The sequence below is a fragment of the Trachurus japonicus genome, chromosome 23 (assembly GCF_045865225.1).
Source record: "Trachurus japonicus isolate A0001 chromosome 23, Traja_1.0".
Classification (NCBI taxonomy): domain Eukaryota; kingdom Metazoa; phylum Chordata; class Actinopteri; order Carangiformes; family Carangidae; genus Trachurus; species Trachurus japonicus.
Genome location: NC_140929.1, coordinates 14028112 through 14049068, shown reverse-complemented (window position 1 = coordinate 14049068; position 20957 = coordinate 14028112). Strand labels below are relative to the sequence as shown.

The 20957-nt window shown below is 42.6% G+C and overlaps 1 protein-coding gene across 2 annotated transcripts in view; it reads right to left on the bottom strand.

The window, feature by feature from the left end:
- Window positions 1–119: 119 nt before the first annotated feature.
- The window catches only part of prickle1b (prickle homolog 1b), a 28785-nt gene continuing 7947 nt past the window's right edge, over window positions 120–20957 (bottom strand). Inside the window, exons 1-8 of one of the 2 annotated variants that reach the window (XM_085769805.1) lie at window positions 12611–12981; window positions 8531–8728; window positions 7630–7743; window positions 5719–5856; window positions 3507–3710; window positions 3241–3427; window positions 2097–3089; window positions 120–2005 (exon numbers count right to left, since the gene is read on the bottom strand). In XM_085769805.1, coding sequence (XP_085625931.1) covers window positions 1044–2005; window positions 2097–3089; window positions 3241–3427; window positions 3507–3710; window positions 5719–5856; window positions 7630–7743; window positions 8531–8728; window positions 12611–12625 — 2811 coding nt within the window. In that variant the 5' untranslated portion in view covers window positions 12626–12981 and the 3' untranslated portion in view covers window positions 120–1043. Of the gene's footprint in view, window positions 2006–2096; window positions 3090–3240; window positions 3428–3506; window positions 3711–5718; window positions 5857–7629; window positions 7744–8530; window positions 8729–12610; window positions 12982–20957 lie in introns of those variants that run through there. The other variant, XM_085769806.1, reaches the window with a different exon arrangement.

Genomic DNA, 20957 nt, shown 5'->3' with positions numbered 1-20957 from the left:
CTACCTCAAATTCCCCAAAAAGGTATCCAACTAAAAGAAAGCTACAATTTGAGGGCAACTCAAATATAATATGAAAATCAAATCATGTCAAACACAAACAAAGCAATCATTCTTGAATCTTTGGCAAAAAAAATGTTTTATTACAAGCTTCTTTACATCACAAAGCGTTAAGCTGGTTATGTCTGAGCAAGGGGAGTGAACAGATGGGCTGAATATGGAAAATGTGGGTGTTAACTGCCATTCTCTTTATATTTTGTATACCAATAGTGAGCATTGTGGAATATATGTTAAAATAGACTTTGTTACCGAGTAACATGGCACTTTACTGTGAAGAACGCACTTTATGAAGTGGCACGTTCTTTGTTTCTCATAATATAACGAGGTCTGTTTGTTCACCATTACAACTGCTATTTTTCATATCATACACTTCAAATGAAACAATTCTTTAAACCAAGGATATAAAAATACCAGTATTAAAATCTTAACTTAGTATATACATTATCATTTGTACTATTATGCATTAAATAATTATTTGGTTAGTTTCTGTTTTCTACGTTATCAACCTCTGTGTACAATAGTGTTTTAAATGCACACAAAGATATTGCTGCAAACCTTTAAGTGAACATTTAAAAAACAAACAAAAAAAACATAATGGCAAATGCTCAAATGAATAAGTTCGATGTTCCCACTGCACAGTTTTTTGTCTGCACTGCCCAAAGAAGGCTTCCAAATTTACCAGTCCATGTGTCATATTAGTGCTAAAATTCAAATACACCTAGCTTCTAGGCACAATTGATTTTCTGACTGTAAATTGCACAGATCTAGTTTTTGCTCAACCTTTACACTTAAATATTCCTTTCAGTAGATTTTGACCTAAAATGATATGCGTCTCGACATGTGGCCATGCACCTATTAGCATATAATAAACAGTTTGTGCACATGCATTTGTTTTAAACTGCTTTGATCTGTGTAAACCATCACAAAATCTGACTGTATTGCTTAGGATAGTGCAGAATAATGTACATACACTTGACACTGAACTGTTAAGAGATGATGCAGTTTTTGGAGCGGTGGCTTTTTCTGCGACCAGTCTGTGAGCCGTGAATCTGAGAAGAGAGGGCTGTAACCCTTGTCGGATAGTCCTCGGCGTAGTAGCGCCCAGCAGCTCGAGGCTGAGGGATCGGCTGGCCCAGGAAATAGCCCTCCTCCTCAGAGTCTGATGACGAGGAAGAGCAGGTAGAGCACCAGTCATCTTCATCTCTGTAGAGACCCATTAAATTCTCAACCCGTGGATCTCCTTGTGCTGAGGCCTGAAGCATATAGTCAGATCGAGTTTGGGAGTAGGCAAGGGGCAGCCTGTGTGAAGGATGCTGTAAGAGCATGGGGCCGCATGAGGGGCTGACCAGACCCTGCTGCTGGGGCTCATATGGCCTCTGTGCTTTCTCCAAGGGCACCATGTGAAGGGCGTTGTCCGAGCGGGTTTTGCGACTCCTGTGGTGTCGTCCTTGTCTGTGGTGATGCTGCCTGCTGCGCCCATGGTGGCTCGTTGGCCGGCTTCTCTCCTGACCCATCTCATCTGGGCAGTATGCCCTCCGCTGTGGCTTCTCACTCATGGGATGCTTTCTTATACTGACATCAAACCCATCATTATATCCATTGTCCACAGTGTCTTCTGAGAACTTGACCACCTGTGGAGGCCTGGATTGGGACCTGCTTCTCCTCAGAGCTGGGGCATGAATAAAAGAGGGAGTAAGGCCCTCAGAATGTGGGGACAATGAGAGAAGTCCTCCCGGTGCGCCTCCCCTCATTGCCAATGCTACCTCCTCTGCCTCCACATCTCCCTTCTCCATGTTAAGGTTCAGCGAGTTGGTACTTTGGTGATGATGAGATGAATTAAAGGTTCCCATGTTGCTCATCTTCTCACAGTCATCCACCATGGAGGGATCCTGCATGGCAAGGCTGTAGACCAAAGGTCTTTCCCTGCCATCTCCATCCACTGATGCACCTAAAAAGTGAGAAGGAAAGAAACATTTTTGAACAATTGTTCAACATAAAAAAGAAAGCATAAGTTTGAAATCCATCTGAAGAGTAGTTACCAGTGATGTTTGAGAGTGCCAGGGAGTCCATGGAGTCTCCAACACCCTGTTCAACCTTCCTCAGCTCATCTGCGATGCACTCAAGGGAGTCTTCAAACCACTGTCTTGTGTCTGGCCAGAAGGGTTGTCTTCCTGTGCCAGATTGGTCTTGATCCTGGTCCAATTCCAGCTCTTGGATCTTTCGGGCACTAGCTGGACCTGGGTGACTTCCATAGGCAGAGTCTCCCAGCCCATCCTGGGACTGGGCCCAATACATTTCAGGCAGGTGCTTCTTGCTCATCAGTCCAGGGCTAAGGCTGTTGGCTCGGGATTGATTGGAAGTCTGGCTTTGGGTGGGGCTGGCAGGGGTGGGACTGGAGGCAGTAACTCCCATGGATGCAGAATCAGGTTTTAGCCAGGGATCAGAGACACTTATGAGCCCGTTTCTATCACTGCTGGGGCTGGGAGATTTTAGGGATGGCTGCTGTAGTTGGTGTAACATTCCGCGGTCACCAAACTTGAGCAGGAGCTGAGTCATGTAGTCCTCATGCTGGGCCCATTCTTCTGGATCTTCCTCCCCACAGGCATCCTGCTCCTCCCGCTCTCTCCAGTACCTCTCCTCCTCTAGACCGAGACGAGCCAGCTTACGCCCTACAATATCAATGTCAGCATCGGCGTCCCCATCACCCTCACCACTCCTAAACTGAAATGAGGGGACAGTGGCAGGGGGATTAAACAGCTGCGACTGTCTCCACTGTTCGGCGGGCTTGCTGCTCTTCCCCATGCGGACGCTGCGCCGTGATTCTCTTGAGCGGGCAGATTGGAAGGCAGAATCAGAAGAGTCGGAGGCATGAATATCTTCACCCTGGCTACAGGCCTTTGAGCAATAGATACGACCCTGCTTTGGAAGGAATGGGCAACCCAGCAAGGAGGTCTTGCACTGGGCACAACAGAAGCACTGGTCTGTGGCGTGCCAGTGTACACCTTCATAGGTCATCTGAGCATGGTCAACACCTAAAAGATCACAAGATGAAGAGGAGAGTAGTCTTAGATACAGCACTTTTACTCATAATCAGCAGAATTATGTGTTCAATATTGGATATAAAGAGTTACGCCCTCTACTTTTATCCCCAAAACATTTTTGCACCTCAAAAATATGACTCACCAATATTTTCACCACAGGCCTCGCAATACTCTGCATACAGTGACTCAAAGCAGCCACAGCAGTAGGGTCGGCCATCTTTCATGATGTAGCGCTGCCCACCAAGCATTATCTCGCACTCAAAACAAGCAAAGTGCTTCATATGCCAGTGACGACCCTCTGCTTCAGTGCACTCATCGGCAAAGATGATCTGAGGGGAAACACATTCTGCCATTAGCTTTGTTTTACACAAAATGCTAGTGGGTATTTTTTCTATTACTGCCACTTACCTCATCACAAGAAGAGCATCGTGGTTTGAGAAGCTCAGCATGGTGTCTTCCACATAGGATCTTGCCATTTTGGTAGAAATATATCAGGTCTACCAGCAGTTCTTGACATGTGGCACACACAAAGCATGATGGGTGCCAGCAGGGGCTCGGACTGGCTCTGGAGGCAAAAATTGCCATTTCCCCTCCGTTGATGCCGCCGCCACACTGACAATCAAACACAAACAACAGATGATCCGTGAGATTTATATTTCAGGCATCTCGTTGCACCAGCTGCAGTGGCCTACAACTAAGAGTGGGGTTTCAAATAGGCAGAACACATTTATCATCAAGCACACAATTTAAGTCTAGCGATAAGAATGCTACCTTGAGACAAATGCATGTGGAAGTGACATTTCAAAATCGATGTCACACAGTTGATGCCCATGACACATGAGGAATGCAACATAAATAAAGGAGAGATTATGGAGATTACTATTCAAAATATACCATATATCTGCCACTGTTTCATTTGCAGTGATGCTAGAACAATGAAGGTCAAACAACAGGTGACCATATTCTAAGTGCCAAAGGAATATGATCCTTTCAAAACATATCAGTGAACTGTACAGTGATGATCACAGAAACACAACAGTTGATAACACAGGAACAGTGCAATTTAATCTTTTCCCTGCAACAAAAACAATTCAATTGCACTTGTGATGACTCCACCCATTCCTTTCCTGAGTAGACTGAATAGGGCCTCTTTATACTGTATTAACATGGTGGCATATCCCAGTATAATTATGGTACCAACAAAGGTTATGAGCCAAACACCAGTTATAAATTAATTAATGTTCTTTCTGTTTCAATCAGCACTTGTTTCACCGTAGTATAAAAGTAAATCAGTCATTTATTTGGTGTTGCTATGGAAATAACTGGCATTTTTGTCAACAGGCCCTGGCCATGAGCCGAAAGATCGTATGACTCAAGAGATGAAACATGCGATCGAAACATGTCCCAACGTGCAATCATGAGTCTTTATATATCCCAGCAATGCTATGAGACACACATAGGAAGTTAGTGGATAGCATGCCCAGCTGTTAACCATTATTACCAGAGTGGACAGACGGGGGGCCTTGGATATGGAGGTGTTGTGTGTCCCTAGGAGTTACAGCACCAGGAAACTAGAGTCTGACAAAGTGTGTGTGAACGTGTGTAAATGCTTGTGTGTGCACCCTTCATGATTTATCATTTTGACAACATGAGTATGTGCAGAATGTTTGCACGAGTGTATGAATGAGCACATGTTTGTAAGCGTGTGCATGTGTGTGATTTAGACTGTGAGTGTGCGTCCATTGGTGTTCCTGTATGTCAGTTCACTGTAGGTGACCTTGTATCCCTGTGTTAGCATCTGTGTTTGAGTGGTGACAGGCTTCATCTGCCTGTCCGGGGGAATTAACATGCCTGGCCCGCTTTTGCTGGATGCCTGGCAGAGGATGTGGTTTACTCACTGGTCAGGGGTGAATTTGGCGGAAGCCACATAACACTAATATTTATTTTTGTTGCATCGAAAGGAAGTTTTTCAGAAATATGATCAAGGTCAGCTTGGATGGCAGTGCATGTTTTGTTTAACCAAATTAAAAGTAGGTCAGAGTTTAGGATTGTTTCCAGCGTTCCATTTGTATTCATGCATCTCCAAAAACATGTTGCCTACTCCTTTCAAGAAAGTCTTCAAACCAGCTGTGTGTGCCTGGCAGAGCTGCATGCAATTATACCAGTAGATGAGGAATGATCTCCAACATACTGTTTTGGAAAAAGTGGGGATTTTAAGACTCTACACACAAGAATTACTTATTAACCTGTGCGTTTTTTGCAGTCCGTCATGCTGAGCTATAGATCGTTGGCAGGAAATTGGCCTGATTCCTCACGAGGAACTGGCTTCTCTGCTCGGCTTGAGCATGAGCCTCCCAATTTCCCCGCTTCCTCTCTCCCCTTAATGAGGACGTTTATGTCTGTGATTAAAACCATTGCATTAGCCAATCAGGATTGTGCCTTGGGGTACCATGCCCTGAGATTGGACAATAAGAGTTTGCTGCTTGTGATACATATAACGTCAGACCTACAAGTTGGTTCCCTAGCTTACCTTATGGCGAAATAAGCAGTAAATGACGCAAGTTTGTATGTGTGTGCGTGTGTGTGTATGCGCTCCTGGGTATCCATGTGTGACACCTACGTTTTCACAGCGGGTGTGTTGCAGAGCCCGGGGCAGGATTTTGGGAGTTCCTCTCCCCAGCGCCTCCCTCTTCCTCTGGGCACTGAACATGTGGAGCTCCCTCTTTTCCTCCTCAGTCAGAGTGTGGCAGTAACGCACCTGTTTTTGTAAGAAAAGACAAAGATGAGACAAAACAAAATAACAAAGAGGTCAAATTAAGGCTATAAGGGGAAGCCAGTTAAAAGGAGACAGCAAAATGGCACTTAAATACATCCAGCCATTATTGCCGGTGGTTCGGCTTTCATCTTTTGCATGCAAGACTGGGGGAGTGTATCACATGAAGTCCATATATGGGTGGGAAAGGGTTTAATTAAAGCGAATTTCCCTCAAGGCTGCATTGAAAGGATGGCGTGAGTGATACACAAACCCTTCCTCTGTGTTTAGAGATGGTGATGAAGGCCCCAGATAAAAGACCATGACTATCCTAACAACCAGCTCAGTTGTTCTCTAAACAACGGTAAACGATGCCGGCGTGTGAGCTAGCGCTTCCAATATGATCACACACATAAACACACACACACACACACACACACACTCACTCACTGTCTCTTTTTCACTCACACAGAATGATTATCCCTCCTAACCACTGTTACGCAAGGAATCCTCCAGGAGTTTGTTTCCTTAACCACCAGGTCTGCCGACAAACATCATAAACTGCTCAGTCAAACACTGTGTGTGTGTGTGTGTGCGCCGAGTGTATCCATTGTGTATCTTCCATGTGAGCATACATAGACCAACTCCGTCAGACAGTAGCCCCCCTGTCTCTCCTCTCTGGTGATAACCCCTCCACCATATCTCCTAATGTAAACTCTATTAACACGGATGTGAAAGGAGTGCTGGTTTACACACCATAAAGCTATTATACAGAAGAGGCTGGCATGTGCTTTATTGTCACTGGAGGGTTTTTTGTCAAACGGCTGAGAGAATGTGGTCATTGTTTTAGTCTCACTATAAAACCTGGCAATATATTGTCTCGGCTTTACTCAGCTGCAGGCTTTATTTCAGTTGGGGCTGGGTGTTGTTTAAAAAATCCTTCTTTCCACTATTATCCGTCATCAATAGCAAAAATATACAATACTTACTTTTAATTTTACAAATGTCAATTTTTTATGTGAAATGTTGTCTAAATAGGCAGCACTACAAGACCCTTCAGTATAGTTTGAAACTTTGATACATAAACATTTAGCACAAGTTTGATGCCAAGCCAGGTTGGCCTAAATACAGGACTTTGTAGCTTGTGAATCTAATTTATTTCTTAAAAAATAAAAAGTATTCAATTGTTTAATGCAAAGCACTCAGGACTTTTACTGCTACAACATCTCTTGCTTAACTCATGTTAGGAAATGTTTGTAAATTTTAGCTGCTGCTATGCAACAAGTCAGTAGCTAGTTCACCCACTTTATGACTTTAACTCTTGTTTCTACTATTAGTAGAAGCAGCGTCTACTACTATCTACATAGTTATACTTTAGCATTATAATATAATTCCGTCTCTTTTTGCCAAAATTGCCACTTTACTGGTTTTCAAAACATACTAACATGCTGGTTAAGCCACAAGAGGAGTTGGTTAATTCATGACTTGTTTACTGTTTCCTCTTCTAGTTGAGATTAAATGTCATTTTCATGAAGTTTTGAGCTGTTTTAAGCCCTCTTATCTCCCAGCTTAGCTAGTCATTTTTACCTCGACACAGTTTGCTGTTAAATGTTCTTTTTGTGGTTATGTAAATATTGTAAGTCGCTAATATTGTTGATGGTGATTTTTTTCCCCTACATGTGGATAAAAAGCAGCAACTCCTACATCACTGTCAGTGTTGGCCACAGAGCTTCCACCTACCCCTCATTCTCACACACCCTGTCATCTCATAATCTCTACCTCATTGTCATGTGGCGGCAGCTGGTAGAGGAGCTGTCGGATCCTGTGCTTCTCTCCGGGGCTGTTGACGTACGGCACCTTGTCCTCTGGCAGACAGGAGAAATACATCTGGACCTGCAAACGGAGCAATGAGATCTCGTCAACCCATTGGTAGTTTTGTTCACTTTTCGAGGATAAAGTGAAGCCAACATGAAACAAGTAACAGTTTAATGGTCTGACTCTGACTCTGACTTTTTTCAGCTCTTGTTTGGTCATTTAGATCAAATAAATAAGTGAGACACCTTGCAGCCAAGAGGTCATTGGTCTTATCACTCTGCTTAAAGGGGGAGACAGGAGGGGGAGGGAGGGTTTCATAAAGGAGTGGAGGGAAAGAGTGGATATCAGGAAAGAAGCACTGCTGCCATGTGTGTCCTTATTTTGTGACACTGTGGGGCAAACACGTCAATCTCCATCCAGTCACAGGCGCCGGAGTGTGAGATCTCTCCACGCACAGGAGACAGCAAGGGACTGGAAATGTTAATGTTTACCTAGACTAATTCCCCCTGACGGGAAAAATGGAAAGGAAACATTTTGGGGGAAAATAAATCAAACAGTCATTTCCAACTGAGATAAGCTGAACATGCGTATCTTAAATACACGCTAATGAATGTGGGGGAGAAAAAAAATCCATAGCCAGATGTCATGTTTCGGCATGTGGTACTGCTAATCCCCTCGTATGGCATAGACAGGAGAATGTCTGCACGCATGACCTTATTTGAACTAAAACCCGTTGCTGTACAGGTTTATACTGTCATCATGTGAAGGAAAAAGTCTACCTTCAGTTGACATCAAACTCTAATGTAGAATAAGTTTTTCTACATTTTTGGTATACCTCCAACTTTTACATTTCTTGAGGTCCTACCTGCTCAGGCCTCAGTCCTGGTGGCACCCAGGCATACTCCTCCAGTGCACATCCAGAGTCATCATCTGAGGTGGAGCTCCTCTGGAAGCCCATGGACATCTTCCCCATCTTTCCCCCAGTACGGGCTTCCATGTCCGGGCCTCGAGGAGAAGGACGCTCCCCTCTCTCACTGCGCTCCAGATTCATCACACACGAGCGCTGTAAACAAAAAGGGGAGGATTGAGGAGTCATACATACAGAACCCATCGTTCAGTTTTTCTTTTTGCTTAATGTATCACACGCTGATATCTTAATTATACCCAAAAGCTGTAGTTTTTGCCTCATGTACTTCTTGTCACTGATTGGCTGGGATCATGCTGATACAGCACTAACTGTGAATCCCTCTGCACTTACTTTAAAATCTATTTCTCAACAAGATAATTGTCTTTATCCCAGCAGTGACTTATCAGCTCGAAGTAAGAGCGTAGGAGACAAAAAATAACAGGAGGAGAAGATAACCTCGTCACACATTGTCATCCTTTCAAAATTAAAACCTCTTTCTTGAGTCACATTCAAGAATAATGTTTATGTTACTTTCCATCCCATTGGTGTTCTATGTCAAACTTCCTTTGTTTATCCATTACAAAATCATTCTTGATAAAGTGCCCAAAACTATGTTTGTCTACCTTCAAAGAGAACGTCAGACAAACTTAGGATGATACATAATGGAAAATCATACCACGCTTTTTCCAGCACTTGTTCAAACAGACTCTTGCCTTATTGGGTGTATCTCATATCTCATTCAGGAACAGAACAGAACATTGTTGGGTACAAATGATTGAAAGGTCTGTACTTCTACTTGGACCCTATTATTTGGAGTAGGGTACAAATTTAGATATTTACTGCCACATCGAGTACATTTAGACAGCTCTCTTAAACTGAGATTGTAAAGCTTTGACATAACATGATACAGCAGGAATTTCCAGCTGTTCCTAACCAAACATCTGTTGCGCTTATCCACTGTGCTGCAAAGTACTGAAGGTTGTGAAACACATGTAACCAGGACACAGATTTGCAGCTATGTGCAGGAAGTCACCAAATGTTCATCTGTGATCTTGAAAAAAATAAAAAAATGTGGTGACAAAACTGGCAGAAATCTTACGAATGATTGAGTGCTTTTATCCTCTCAGACTGCAGCGTGAATCTACTTTCATCAGCATTTGCAAACAAGCATTTTTTTCCCTCCCTCTTTACAGGATGATAACAGTTGGACTGTTACATGAATAGGGATTAACCAGTCTTGTGGTTGTGTGTCTCCCGCCTTCAGCAGTAGCCCTCTTATCTCAGCAGCCATGTTCTTCTGAGCCTTCACAGCCTGATAACGGCGCTTTGGTCTCAAGGTGTTGAAAAAGCCACTTGTGATTTGCCCTGCTCAGCTCTGCCTCTTTGACATGCTAATCTGGACCAGAATAGAACTTGTTTGGGTGAAAACAGTCAGAAACTTCACACAGTCCCTCTTTTTTAAAACTGTAAGCAGAACTATCAGGAACATTAAGGCCTTGATAGCTTCTATTGACGAGTCATTAAGCCTGCTACCGTTGTATCCAGAGTCAGTTCAAATCCTCCTGGTGATAGCCAGTTACATAGGGTCTGTTTGAACATCATGCATGATCCAAGCTCATTTTTTACATTACCCAAATTGCACACTAGATGTGGAATGAGCAATTTCCAGTATGATAGTAAACATGGTGTTCCCTGTTTACTGGGCATCCAAGTGTCTCTACTTTTGAACCAGGGGGTACTAAATTAACAGTTCTTTATACATGCCGAACACGTAGTTGTGTTTTTTTGTACTGTAGATTTTTGCAAGAGAAGGTTAAAATAATAAAATAGCATTCCTCTTTTCCAACCCCACCTTCCTCTAATAATTGCCGATCAGATAAAATGAGCTGTAAAAGAAAAATGAAAATCTTTGTGTGGAGTTTGTGTTGGAGTTTAAACCAGCACTTTGAAACCACTTTTCAGTCATAAATTGCTGCCATAGTTTACTGTAGATTGTGCTTATCATTAATTTTTTTTCAAATTATGCCCTGAGGTAATGACTTTCTTACTTGTGCCCCCTCCAAAGGTCAAAGGTCAGCTGCAACTGAACTCCCAAACTAAACACTGAAAAGGGGAGCAACCCCATCCTCATAGAGATGTCAACTGTCTGCTCAAGCTTCACCCTCCAGGCTTCCCACACTTCAACCACGTAGACAAACCCCAGTAACAAGCAAGGGGAAATATTAGCATTCTGATTAGCATACAGTTGAAAGAAGCCCAGGGCCTCAAAACGCCACATTTACAGATTAGAAATGCTGTTAAAAGTCAAACCAAAGCTCTTATCACAGGACAAAAGGGTATTTGACTGTTGCTTTGTTCTTCAGTGACTAATCTATCAGGTTTTATGGTAGGACAGATAATGTTATCACTCACAAGCTTTTCTTTACCTGCTCTGCTTTATCTCTTCTAACCTATAAGACCAGTAAGTGCTGCAATTAGATGAAGTCAGTTTTTCTTTCCTTTGAGATTATTTTCTGTCCCAATATAAAAGACATTTTTGGATTTTAGGAGGAAGAGGCGATTAAAGTTTCATTTTTAGCTGACAACATCAGTTGAGGTTTAGATAACAGCTATTTATATGTGACATCTGTTAATGGACAGATGTGGGCTCAACATGTGACCTCCAAAGCATCGGGCCACATCAGAAACATAAAATAGCATTGCCACCACATTTAGTGCAACTGCAATTTAAGATTATTTTCCATTGTTCACTTATCTGAAAATTATTTTCTCAAATTATCAACGTGTCTGTGAGACAAGACGTTTCAGTGACTGGTTTTGTCCATTTAACAGTCCAAAAAGGAAGATGGAATTTTTTTTCCCCCTTGCTTGAAAATGTACATAAATTAATCTGAAAAACTCAAAAGTCAATTAATTGATTAATTGGCTAATCACTACAGCTTCAGTTTGGTATCCTTTTTAAGGATCTGTATCCATCTTCCTCTGCCCTTCAGCTCTCTGGCTCTTCATCCCGCAGCTTATGGGGAAAAGGTGACTGCAGATTCCTGAGCCAACATACACAGCAACTCACATTTCACCATGTCACCTCTTGGCAATAACACAATGGCTTTCTTTGTCGAAAACAAAATGTCCACCTATTCCTCCTCTACATTTCAGCCACGGTGTAGATGTGACAGATTAAGGCTCAAGGGGTTAAAAAGATTTTCTTTTCCTTTTTTTTTTTTTTTTGAGAAAGACGTTTAAAGAGTCACAACACAGACGGGGCCAGATGTAGCCAACGGTTAAATGTGTGCACCTCCCCTGCGTAACTGACACTTTTAAAGGGGCTCTCCTTCACAGAGGATTTAGTCAGTCAAACACGTGTTATTTTCAAATGAATACAACCCCAGGGCGAACTATACGAATACTTCCTGCCTTACCAAGAAGTATGACTTTTACAGATTGTGCCAAAAGGTATAGTACATCTCAGTGAGTAGATATTGTCAAAGAAAACCGCTGTTTTAGTTGCAGCTTCAGTTACCTGCTGCAAACTGAACCGACACAGTGAAAAAAAGTCTATTTTTCTTCAACATGATGAGATTTACTTTAGAAAAACCATTAAATAGTGGAGTTCAAAGGCCGAGGTCATTGCTCTTTGACTGCTGAAGAGTGTTATTTTAAGGCCAAATGGGTGTCAGGGGGTGCACAGGAGACTTAACACAGCTGGCGTGAGACCACCTGCACACACACACACACGCACACACACACACACAATCACGTCACTGCTGCCTATGCACACAAACACAAGATACAAGACTTAGCCCAAGATTTAAGTGCCGTTTGTGCGCATTGCTGTATTCATGATGTACGTCTAAGCTCAGCCATTCATTCTCTTCAAGTCTTTTTCAATGCTTTCGTCCAAGAAAATATCCCACAATGCTTTGCCGACCTCTTTAGCAACACATCAAAGTAATGATGGAACTTTAAGGTGCAAGCATTTTCCAAAGAAGAGCTGGAAAAGCGCTTTACTCTTTCTGCGTGTATCTACGCTGTCCTTACCTCCAGGAAAAGCATCTGTCTTTCCACCTCCGCATAAAGCTCTCATTCACTTCCACAGTCCCTCGGTCATGCCGCGCTCCATCTGCATGTCTGTGGCGCCGAGCTCAATGGGTCCACGTTCTAATCAGACCCAGATCCCACTCAGTCCCCCCAAGGTTTCAGCCTTCTTTCTTTCTTTTTTTTTAAAAGTCACTTGTGGTGAGTGGGAGTCTGAAAGACGCGACTCTCACTCACGCCACAGCTGGGGAGCAACTCGCTTGGTAATCCAAAATTTTCAAGGTCCAAAGAGCAAGGAGGGAGGGCAGAGAGGTGACGTCTCTATCTGGAGTGTCTCTGATCCCTGTGAGTGTGTGGGAGTGAGTGGATGAGTGGATGTGTGTGTGAGTGCTCTTGGGGCAGACAAGCCTTGTCGGCCCCTCCCTCATTCCTCCCCTCCAGAGCAAATCACCCTGCACTTCAATCACACACACACACACACACTTCAGTCACCACTCCTCCTCCCCTCGAACCCCCCACCCTTATCCCTATCTCACCCCTTCCTCCAAAGAGTGACACCAAGCCCTGCTCCCCGTCCCCTGGCCGCAGGATTCCTTGGAGCCAGACGACATGTCCACTCCGCTCTCACACTCTGTCTTTCTCTCTTAATGTCCTATTTTCAGTCAAAGTCAAACCAACTGCTCACTCTTTTAAATTACTAACCCATTTCTTTCTGTTTATAATCCAAGTGACGGCACACTCTTACTCTGTCTGTCTTTAAATGGTTGCTGAGGTCATCCAGTCTGATGCGTCTCATGTCATTTGCTCTACTAATGTCACATTAATTTGGACTCAGCTGCTTAATTAGATCCCGTGGTGGTTAATGCAAATGTTCTTGCCCAGCTGCTTCATTATCTCAACAACAAAAGTGACTTTGTGCACAAATTTGAGCAAAATTAGAGCACTTGAGCGTTTGATCATAAGCACTTTGATGAAAATGAAACCTAAATTTACAAAATAACTGATGACTCATTACTGAACAATTAGAGCGAAAAGCTTTCTCAACTTGCAATGACAGATTTTTTTTTTTTTTTTGGGGGGGGGGGGCACTGACTCCAGGAAACTATCTTGTTATTTTGCTGTTTTCATTATCAACTTTGTGTGTCAGTTGATGGTTTAGTAGTGAACTACGGGTTAGGAAACCAAAACAATAAAAGGCTTCTGTAATATTAAGCTTAATCGCAGAGATGGTTGACAAATCTGTGCGTTCATTCATGGAAGAGACATTTCTCCACATTTGATCAATTGTTAATATAAAAATAACTGTTTAAGTCTTTGTTTGGCAACACATTAAAACTTTAGTCAAACCTAAATCCTCTATTGGAGGCACTGGATCCTTTAAAAGCACCAAATGATTTTTTTCTTTCCAGAATTTGACTCCTCATGTCTTGTTGGTGTTTTTCTGGTTAAATATTGACTGTGCTTCCTCCTGAGTCAACCTCATCCATCTCAGGGAAAGTCTCACGCCAAGGACCTGTTTGCTCACCCTGTCACTGATGCCGCCAACACCCCCCCCCCCACCCTTTTCCTATTTCAGAGATCTCAATGAGTGAGAGTAGTGGGGTCCCCTGCCCTCATCTCTCACTTCAGCCGATGACAAAGACATCATTGTCATGCATGCATTGTGAGCACTTCACTTCAGGAAACTCATGACAATCCGGTAGATCTAAAAATTAAGAGTTTTTCTTCCAAAATGAGGCACAGACTGTGTGAAAAAAGCTGACAGCTGCATTATCGATTGCAAAATGTAAACAAACAAAAAAAAAATTAGCATTATTTTTAGGGGAAAAATTGCAGAAAAAACAACCCTGAGTCAAAACAGTGGATGAAATGGTGAAAATGAAAATTCACTAGGTATTTTAGCAGAAGGCTTATGTGATTTATTTGGACAAGTTGTGCATCATCCGTCTTTGTGAAAGGCTGAAAAGCAGCACTGGCTTCATTTAAAGAGTCTAAAATGACAAATGAGTTTGCTCAATTGTCCCGCGGACAAAGGCGCTCTCTCCCCTGACAACCCCACAAAGTGACTTGAACGGAGGGCAACAGAGCTGTTTGTCACATGTCAAATTACCTGTTACAAATGAGAAACGACTCGGTTAGCTAAGTGGCACAGGAGAGCGGGATAGAGCGAGAGATGCTCTCTGTGCATAGAGATGAGATTGTGCCGTATGCACTTTCCTTCCTCCTGGCATGCAGACACATATTTGAAATTGAGACAGAGGAGAGAGAGAGAGAGAGAGAGAGAGAGGGGAGCTTGGCAGTCCAGTCTGAGGGTAAAACCTTTCAAAGAAGCTCTCAAGTTTTCCAGGGGTCTTGGCATTGCTCTGTAAAAGTGTTTAACCCTTCCTAAGACGTGCTTTGAGTCTCCTGATATATTTATCTGGATATACATTTTGAAAGCTCTGGAAATGTTATTTCAGGTAGAGGGATTTAAGCGACAGACAAGCAAATTCAAATAACAAAAGCAGACAATGAGTGGGCGACGAATAGAGGACAGGTCTGAGGATGAGTGGCTTTACTCCAGACAATAGGCAGATATTGGCCCTTCAGACCGGGCCTGGGCTTGTGGCCAGGGACCCATGGTTCTTTGGAGGGGGGGGCAGATGACCTTGTGGTCTCCTCTGCTTCCTCCAGAAAAAGAAAGAGGGTCTGACGGAGCAAAAGACGAAACAAAACTAGAAATTCTTTTCCAGTCTTGCCATGAGCGATGCAGGTGTCAGGTTGTTTATCTTTTAAAGCAAAAGAACGTAATGGAAATAGAAGTGGGGTTTTCTCAAGTCATAGAGGAAGACCAGAACTGTCTGTCACAACAACAGAAATAACTAGCACATTGCCTTCAAGATAACATCAGGACATGATGTGATTATCCTGCAGCTTCCTCCTTTCACAATAAAAGCGGGGGTTATTAATGGATTGCAGCCATTATAAGGCAAAGACATCATGTATCAGCACTCTGCCAAGCCACTGGACATGTGCTGAATGGTTGGCGCTCTGGTCTCATTCACATGTCTGGGGCTGATGAGAATCTACTAAGTAATGGAGGGTTTATGCAGTGACCTTTAACCCCTGGCCTCTACGTGAACAAATGCACAGTTTTACTAACATTTGGAGCCGCTTCAAATATGATGTTTTTAAATGTTGGGAAATGGCTACTACTCTGTGTTATCCAAACTTCTGTCACTTCGCTGGCAGCTTAATGTTTCACAGCAGCTGTACGAGACTGATTGATGCACGGACTACTGGTCCAGGACAAGAAAACACACCAACTTTAAATGAAACATGAAGCTGATTTCATGGATCCAGTATTATATGAAAGGACAGCAACAGACCAGAATATTGGTCTAACCCTGAACTCAGAGATGTCAGAAGTGAGTTGGACTGAAACCTTTGGATCAAGTCTCCCGAATAACTTTTTCTGCAGAGATTTCTTTCCATGGCAAACGCTTCGGACCGGGGTTCAGACAAGATCTAGTGGCCTTTCCTATACTGGAAATCCAAGACCAAGTCTAGACTGCATGCTGCCCGCACACACACACACACATACGCACACTGACGCTCACTTGTTCTGGCTGCACATTTCGTCAATCTTTTGGGACAAAACTCAACTTGTAATTTGTCCTTTACTTCACCTTCACTGTGCTGAGCTCACTCTTCTCTGGAAGTGTTGCACTTCATTTTCATTTCTAACCGTCGTTCACACCTGGACTCAACTACCAGCCCTGCATGCGTTTCATCCCCAGGGGGCAAGAAGGGGTTTAACTGATCCCTTAGAATGCAAATATCAGGGGAGACATCCCTCCTGGTTGTTCAAAACAGAAATCAACAAGGACACTGACATGTCACGACTTGTTCCAGGACAGTTTGTCATAAAAAGCCAAACTCAAACAGACCGTGGAGGCAAATTCCTGATGTTAAAGTAGCATTAAGTGCAAATTAATGATGAAATATATCATATGGTTGTGAAAATAACTGTCTTGAACCTAACATGTGCTTCGTAGGCAGGAATCTTGATTCTAAAAAAGTTGACAGCTACGTTCAGCGTTGTCTTTTGCTGCTGATCCCCATTTGTGTAACTCTGTGAAAGGTAAGGGCGTGGATGTGGCAAATTATCAACAATTAAACATAATTTGTAGGAAACATGGGTGTAGACTGACATTTTCACAAATGGGATGGCACACAGCGAAACGATGAAGGTGTTTCCATGTGAAAATTATCATCAATGGTTCAGCATCGTTATGGGATGGGTTTCTTTGAAACACATGTTGTCATCCTTCCGCAGGGTCATGGTCAAATCCAATTCTATTTCTAGCATTAGCATGGTAAGCTAGCATCAGCAAGCCTGAAGTAATTTTGTTTTGTTTTTTAACTATGCAGATGTACAGGAGTGGCAACCAGTTTAGGAGATGCCACACACTTCAACACCACAATAATTTATTCAAGTATTATTGGGTTACCATGGGAGTTCGTGGTCCAACTGTCAAACAGGAAGTGACACAATCCAATGGCTTTTGTAGAGGGTGGGGAACTGGAATGTACCATCTGTAAACTAATACAGAACACCTGTTTTGTTAAGTAATGCAAAAATGCTCTTCTGTGTATGTGCAGTCATGATAATTCTGGATTCACGTAGGTTGTAGCACATGCACATAAATTTATTTTGATGTAAATATTATGTTTATTGGTTAATTGATTCCAATTAACTGTGGTTTGGCCCACAGGATGGACTTCTGGTATAAAGGCAGAGTAGAGGCAGCCATCTCGAGGTTGCCACTTGGGCCTGGAAGAGGCAGCAGGAGCTAGAGTCCTAGTCAGGGGTCTATAGCTTCGTAAGGCCCCCTTCTTCCACCACTGTCAAGTCTGTGACAGTCTGCAGTTGTGCAAAGGGAAGAGACACAATGAGTCACACAAGTAGGGGTCACTAGGGTGCACACACATGGACAGTCTTTCTTCAGGGGCATTCCCAGTGTTGCACTTGGAGCGGGGTGACGAGAGTTGTGGCTACACTTGTCAGGTTGTTGACTTAGTAGTAGCAGCAACCATCAGATGTGAACCCCAATTCTGATGCCAGAAGAGCATGGGGACAGGGACCAGGGTCAGACACCGTTTGATCTGTTAAGCAGTTTGTTTGAAGTATACCAATGCCTTGAGCAAGAAATTCAACTACATTCTAGTCAATGATTGGAAATACTGATAGCTACAAGAAAAAATCCTGAAAGCGTTCTTAACACAACAAGTAACACTGCTGCCAAAGCTGACAAGCCCGGACAAATAAATCACCAAAGGGGCATTTAAACTTTGAAAGTGAAACTTGATTTTCAAGCATAGATTGTCCTCTGTGTGCATGTGATCTGAGATTATTTTGAATGTTTAGTCTTTTCTTTGGCCCTGTGTCATATGAGCTATGTTGTTGTTCATATATCAACACCAGCACCCACCTTCTAATCCACAAATAATCTGTAGCCTGATTGTATCTGTTCCTGGTTTTATTCATAGATGTCACAAAGGCCACATGGGTGACAAACCAGCTTAAACACAGATCTGCTTCACAAAAAGCCCTCAGATCCACGTCTCAATTCACATCCATTATAATTCCTCCATTCAGCCCCATTCACACCGACAGACGCCTCTCAGCAGCCTTTCACGCCAGGAAATGGATCTTTAGCCATCACGAACAAGGCCCACCAGCTCGACTCGCTGCTGCTGTATCAGATCTGTGGAAGTGTTGCTCTGTGGTCTCACCAGTTCAGTGTTAATATTCCCTGACACTCCCAGGCTGAGCGAGATTTAAGTTCCTAGTCATAAAACCCTCGGCTGAGATCTGTTAACCACTACAGGGTGTCACCTACACACCTCTGGGACAATAGGAGCAGCAATAAAAGTACTATAAAATGCAGGAAATTGTCAAGTAACTGGGATGGGAGCTTTGGTTGGGATTGGGTGGAGAAATCCCAGTTTGGATTCCCTCTTATTCACAGTTCTATTTTTACCATTTTGAGCGAAAATAGAGTGGACATTTTTTATGCAGATTTTAGGGAATGGCAATGTTGGTTGGTCCGTCCATCACTTTGGTCCAGATTAAAACATTTCGGTAATTATTTGATAGACTAATGGAGACAATTTCCAAAAGGCTGAATCCTACCGACTACCGTGATTTTCTACTTTTACATATAGTGCCACCATCAGACCAAGTTTTTAGTTTTTATTACCCAGTGACATCTTTTCTAAATCGATTGGATTTTTCTGTATGTTGTTGTATGTTAGCATGCTGTTAGCTATTATCTCAAAGCAGTTTTTTTACAAGGTTCCTGTTTGTGCTTTTTCACAAGATCAATAAAGCTGTCTGACTTTGGAAACTGAAGCTAGACTCCAGTCATCAGCAAACTTCCAACAGTTACTATTAATGCTCTATTCATTCTCTTCCAAAAAAGTAGGTATCTCCTTTTGGATAAATCATAGCAAAATGACTATAATTGCTACTTCAATGCAGCTACTGTTCAGCATTACATGTGTATCTGTCAATCTTCATTATGTTTTTTGTCCAGCCTCTATCCATGCATATGTAGCCAATTATGCTGACATTCAACTGGATTTTCTATAAATCCCTTCACTACTCACAGGCTGATTAGCGTCTGCTGAGGAATTATGCTGTTTTGGGGCTAAATAGTGTCGTCAAAAACAGTACAGAACCCTCTCTTCTCTATGTACGTTGTTCATCAGTATCATTGTTATTTGTCGTTTGCCAGAGTCAACCTCATTCAAACTGCTTAATACTTGTCATTACCTGAATCTGACGTAAAAGTCCTGGTTGTCCCTGTAGGCTAAAATGCCTCGCCAAGCCAAAGTATCCGGGTGGATACAAACTCTTTCATCAGACTATAGGCTCTGTGGAAAAACAACTTCAGTCACACTGCAGACATGTATCCTTGCAGTGTTACACTACTTGTTGTCTTGTAATTCTTTAATTAAAGACTGTCATACCCTGTCTGAGTGTCACCAAAACAAATTATTCTGGTAGAATTGGATCCTGCACTGTCACTCAGGTGTAGATTTTGTATTTATTTATTTATTACTAATCCCACAACGGGTAATATTTGAAGGCCCACACTCCTTTTCAGACCATAATTCCTCTGCAGTGTGTTGATAATAAACAAGAGAGTTTGTGAGCAGCATCCAATGTGCACAGTGTTCTGCGCATATACAGCTACAGCAATCTGAGTCATTCTGCAACCCACATCAATGTGAGGGTGCTTTATAATACTGGGAATTTGCATGAGATAAGATTTTACTTCCACATCATCTTAACACCTCATTAAGGAACTGGAATATGAGTGAGAAACACCACCACAATACTTTAACACCTATTAGGAAAACAATAGAATCCCATTGTCATTATAGTACTGTGTGTGGGTGGGTGGGTGCATGCGTGTGTGTGTGTGTTTGAGGGAGAGAAAAGAGTCTTGTGCATCCCATCCAACTCTAATTTGATATTGTTAAGTGATGCATTCCTGCTTTAATAAAAATCAGAGGTCACTGCAACCGCCACTGTGAAAGGAGTGTGTGTGTGTGTTTGACGCATCTTAATAAAAACCCAGGCCGCTGCAATCACACTGACTCACATGCAAAGTGTGGTTAAAACTGATTTTAGAGAGAAGATAAGGAGCAGGCAGATATTTCTGTGTGGAAGGCTAGAACACAGGTGAATGAGAAAATGTCAAGAAGCAGATTTTCTTGTTCTAGTTTGACGAGCACAATGTATGAATCACTGCGGTTTCGCTTCACTTGATTGGTAATCTAAGCACAGGGGGGGGTCATGGTCGGGCCACTGATTGTGGGGCCATACAAACTGTAATAACCAAATGAAAGATATAGTCAAATATTCCAGCTGCTCGTTTCACAAAAAAAGTCACAAATCCACAGTTTCTTTACCACACATGGAGTTTCAAAAGACAACAATGAAAGATAAGAAACTTACTCTTGCTGCTCTTGTTAGCAGGGAAATAAAAAACGATATGCTCCAGCTGCTTCCCTTAGAAATAAATGTGTTTTTTATTTTGATTGGCCCTGATTACTGCCATTCTGTCCTTATAGTAGGTATCCATGTGAGTGATTTATAGCGTGCCACGTTTCGGCCAAAAGAAACAGATACGTTAAAGACTTTCAGTTTGCTGTGCCACTAAGACTAGATAAGGACATTGCCTCTGAAAAACATTTTCATAAAAACAAAAACAAAGGAGAGAAGCAAATGTAAAAACAGCTAAATATGATGACATATCATGCAAGACAAGCAGGAGCGTTGCATCACGTTGAATAT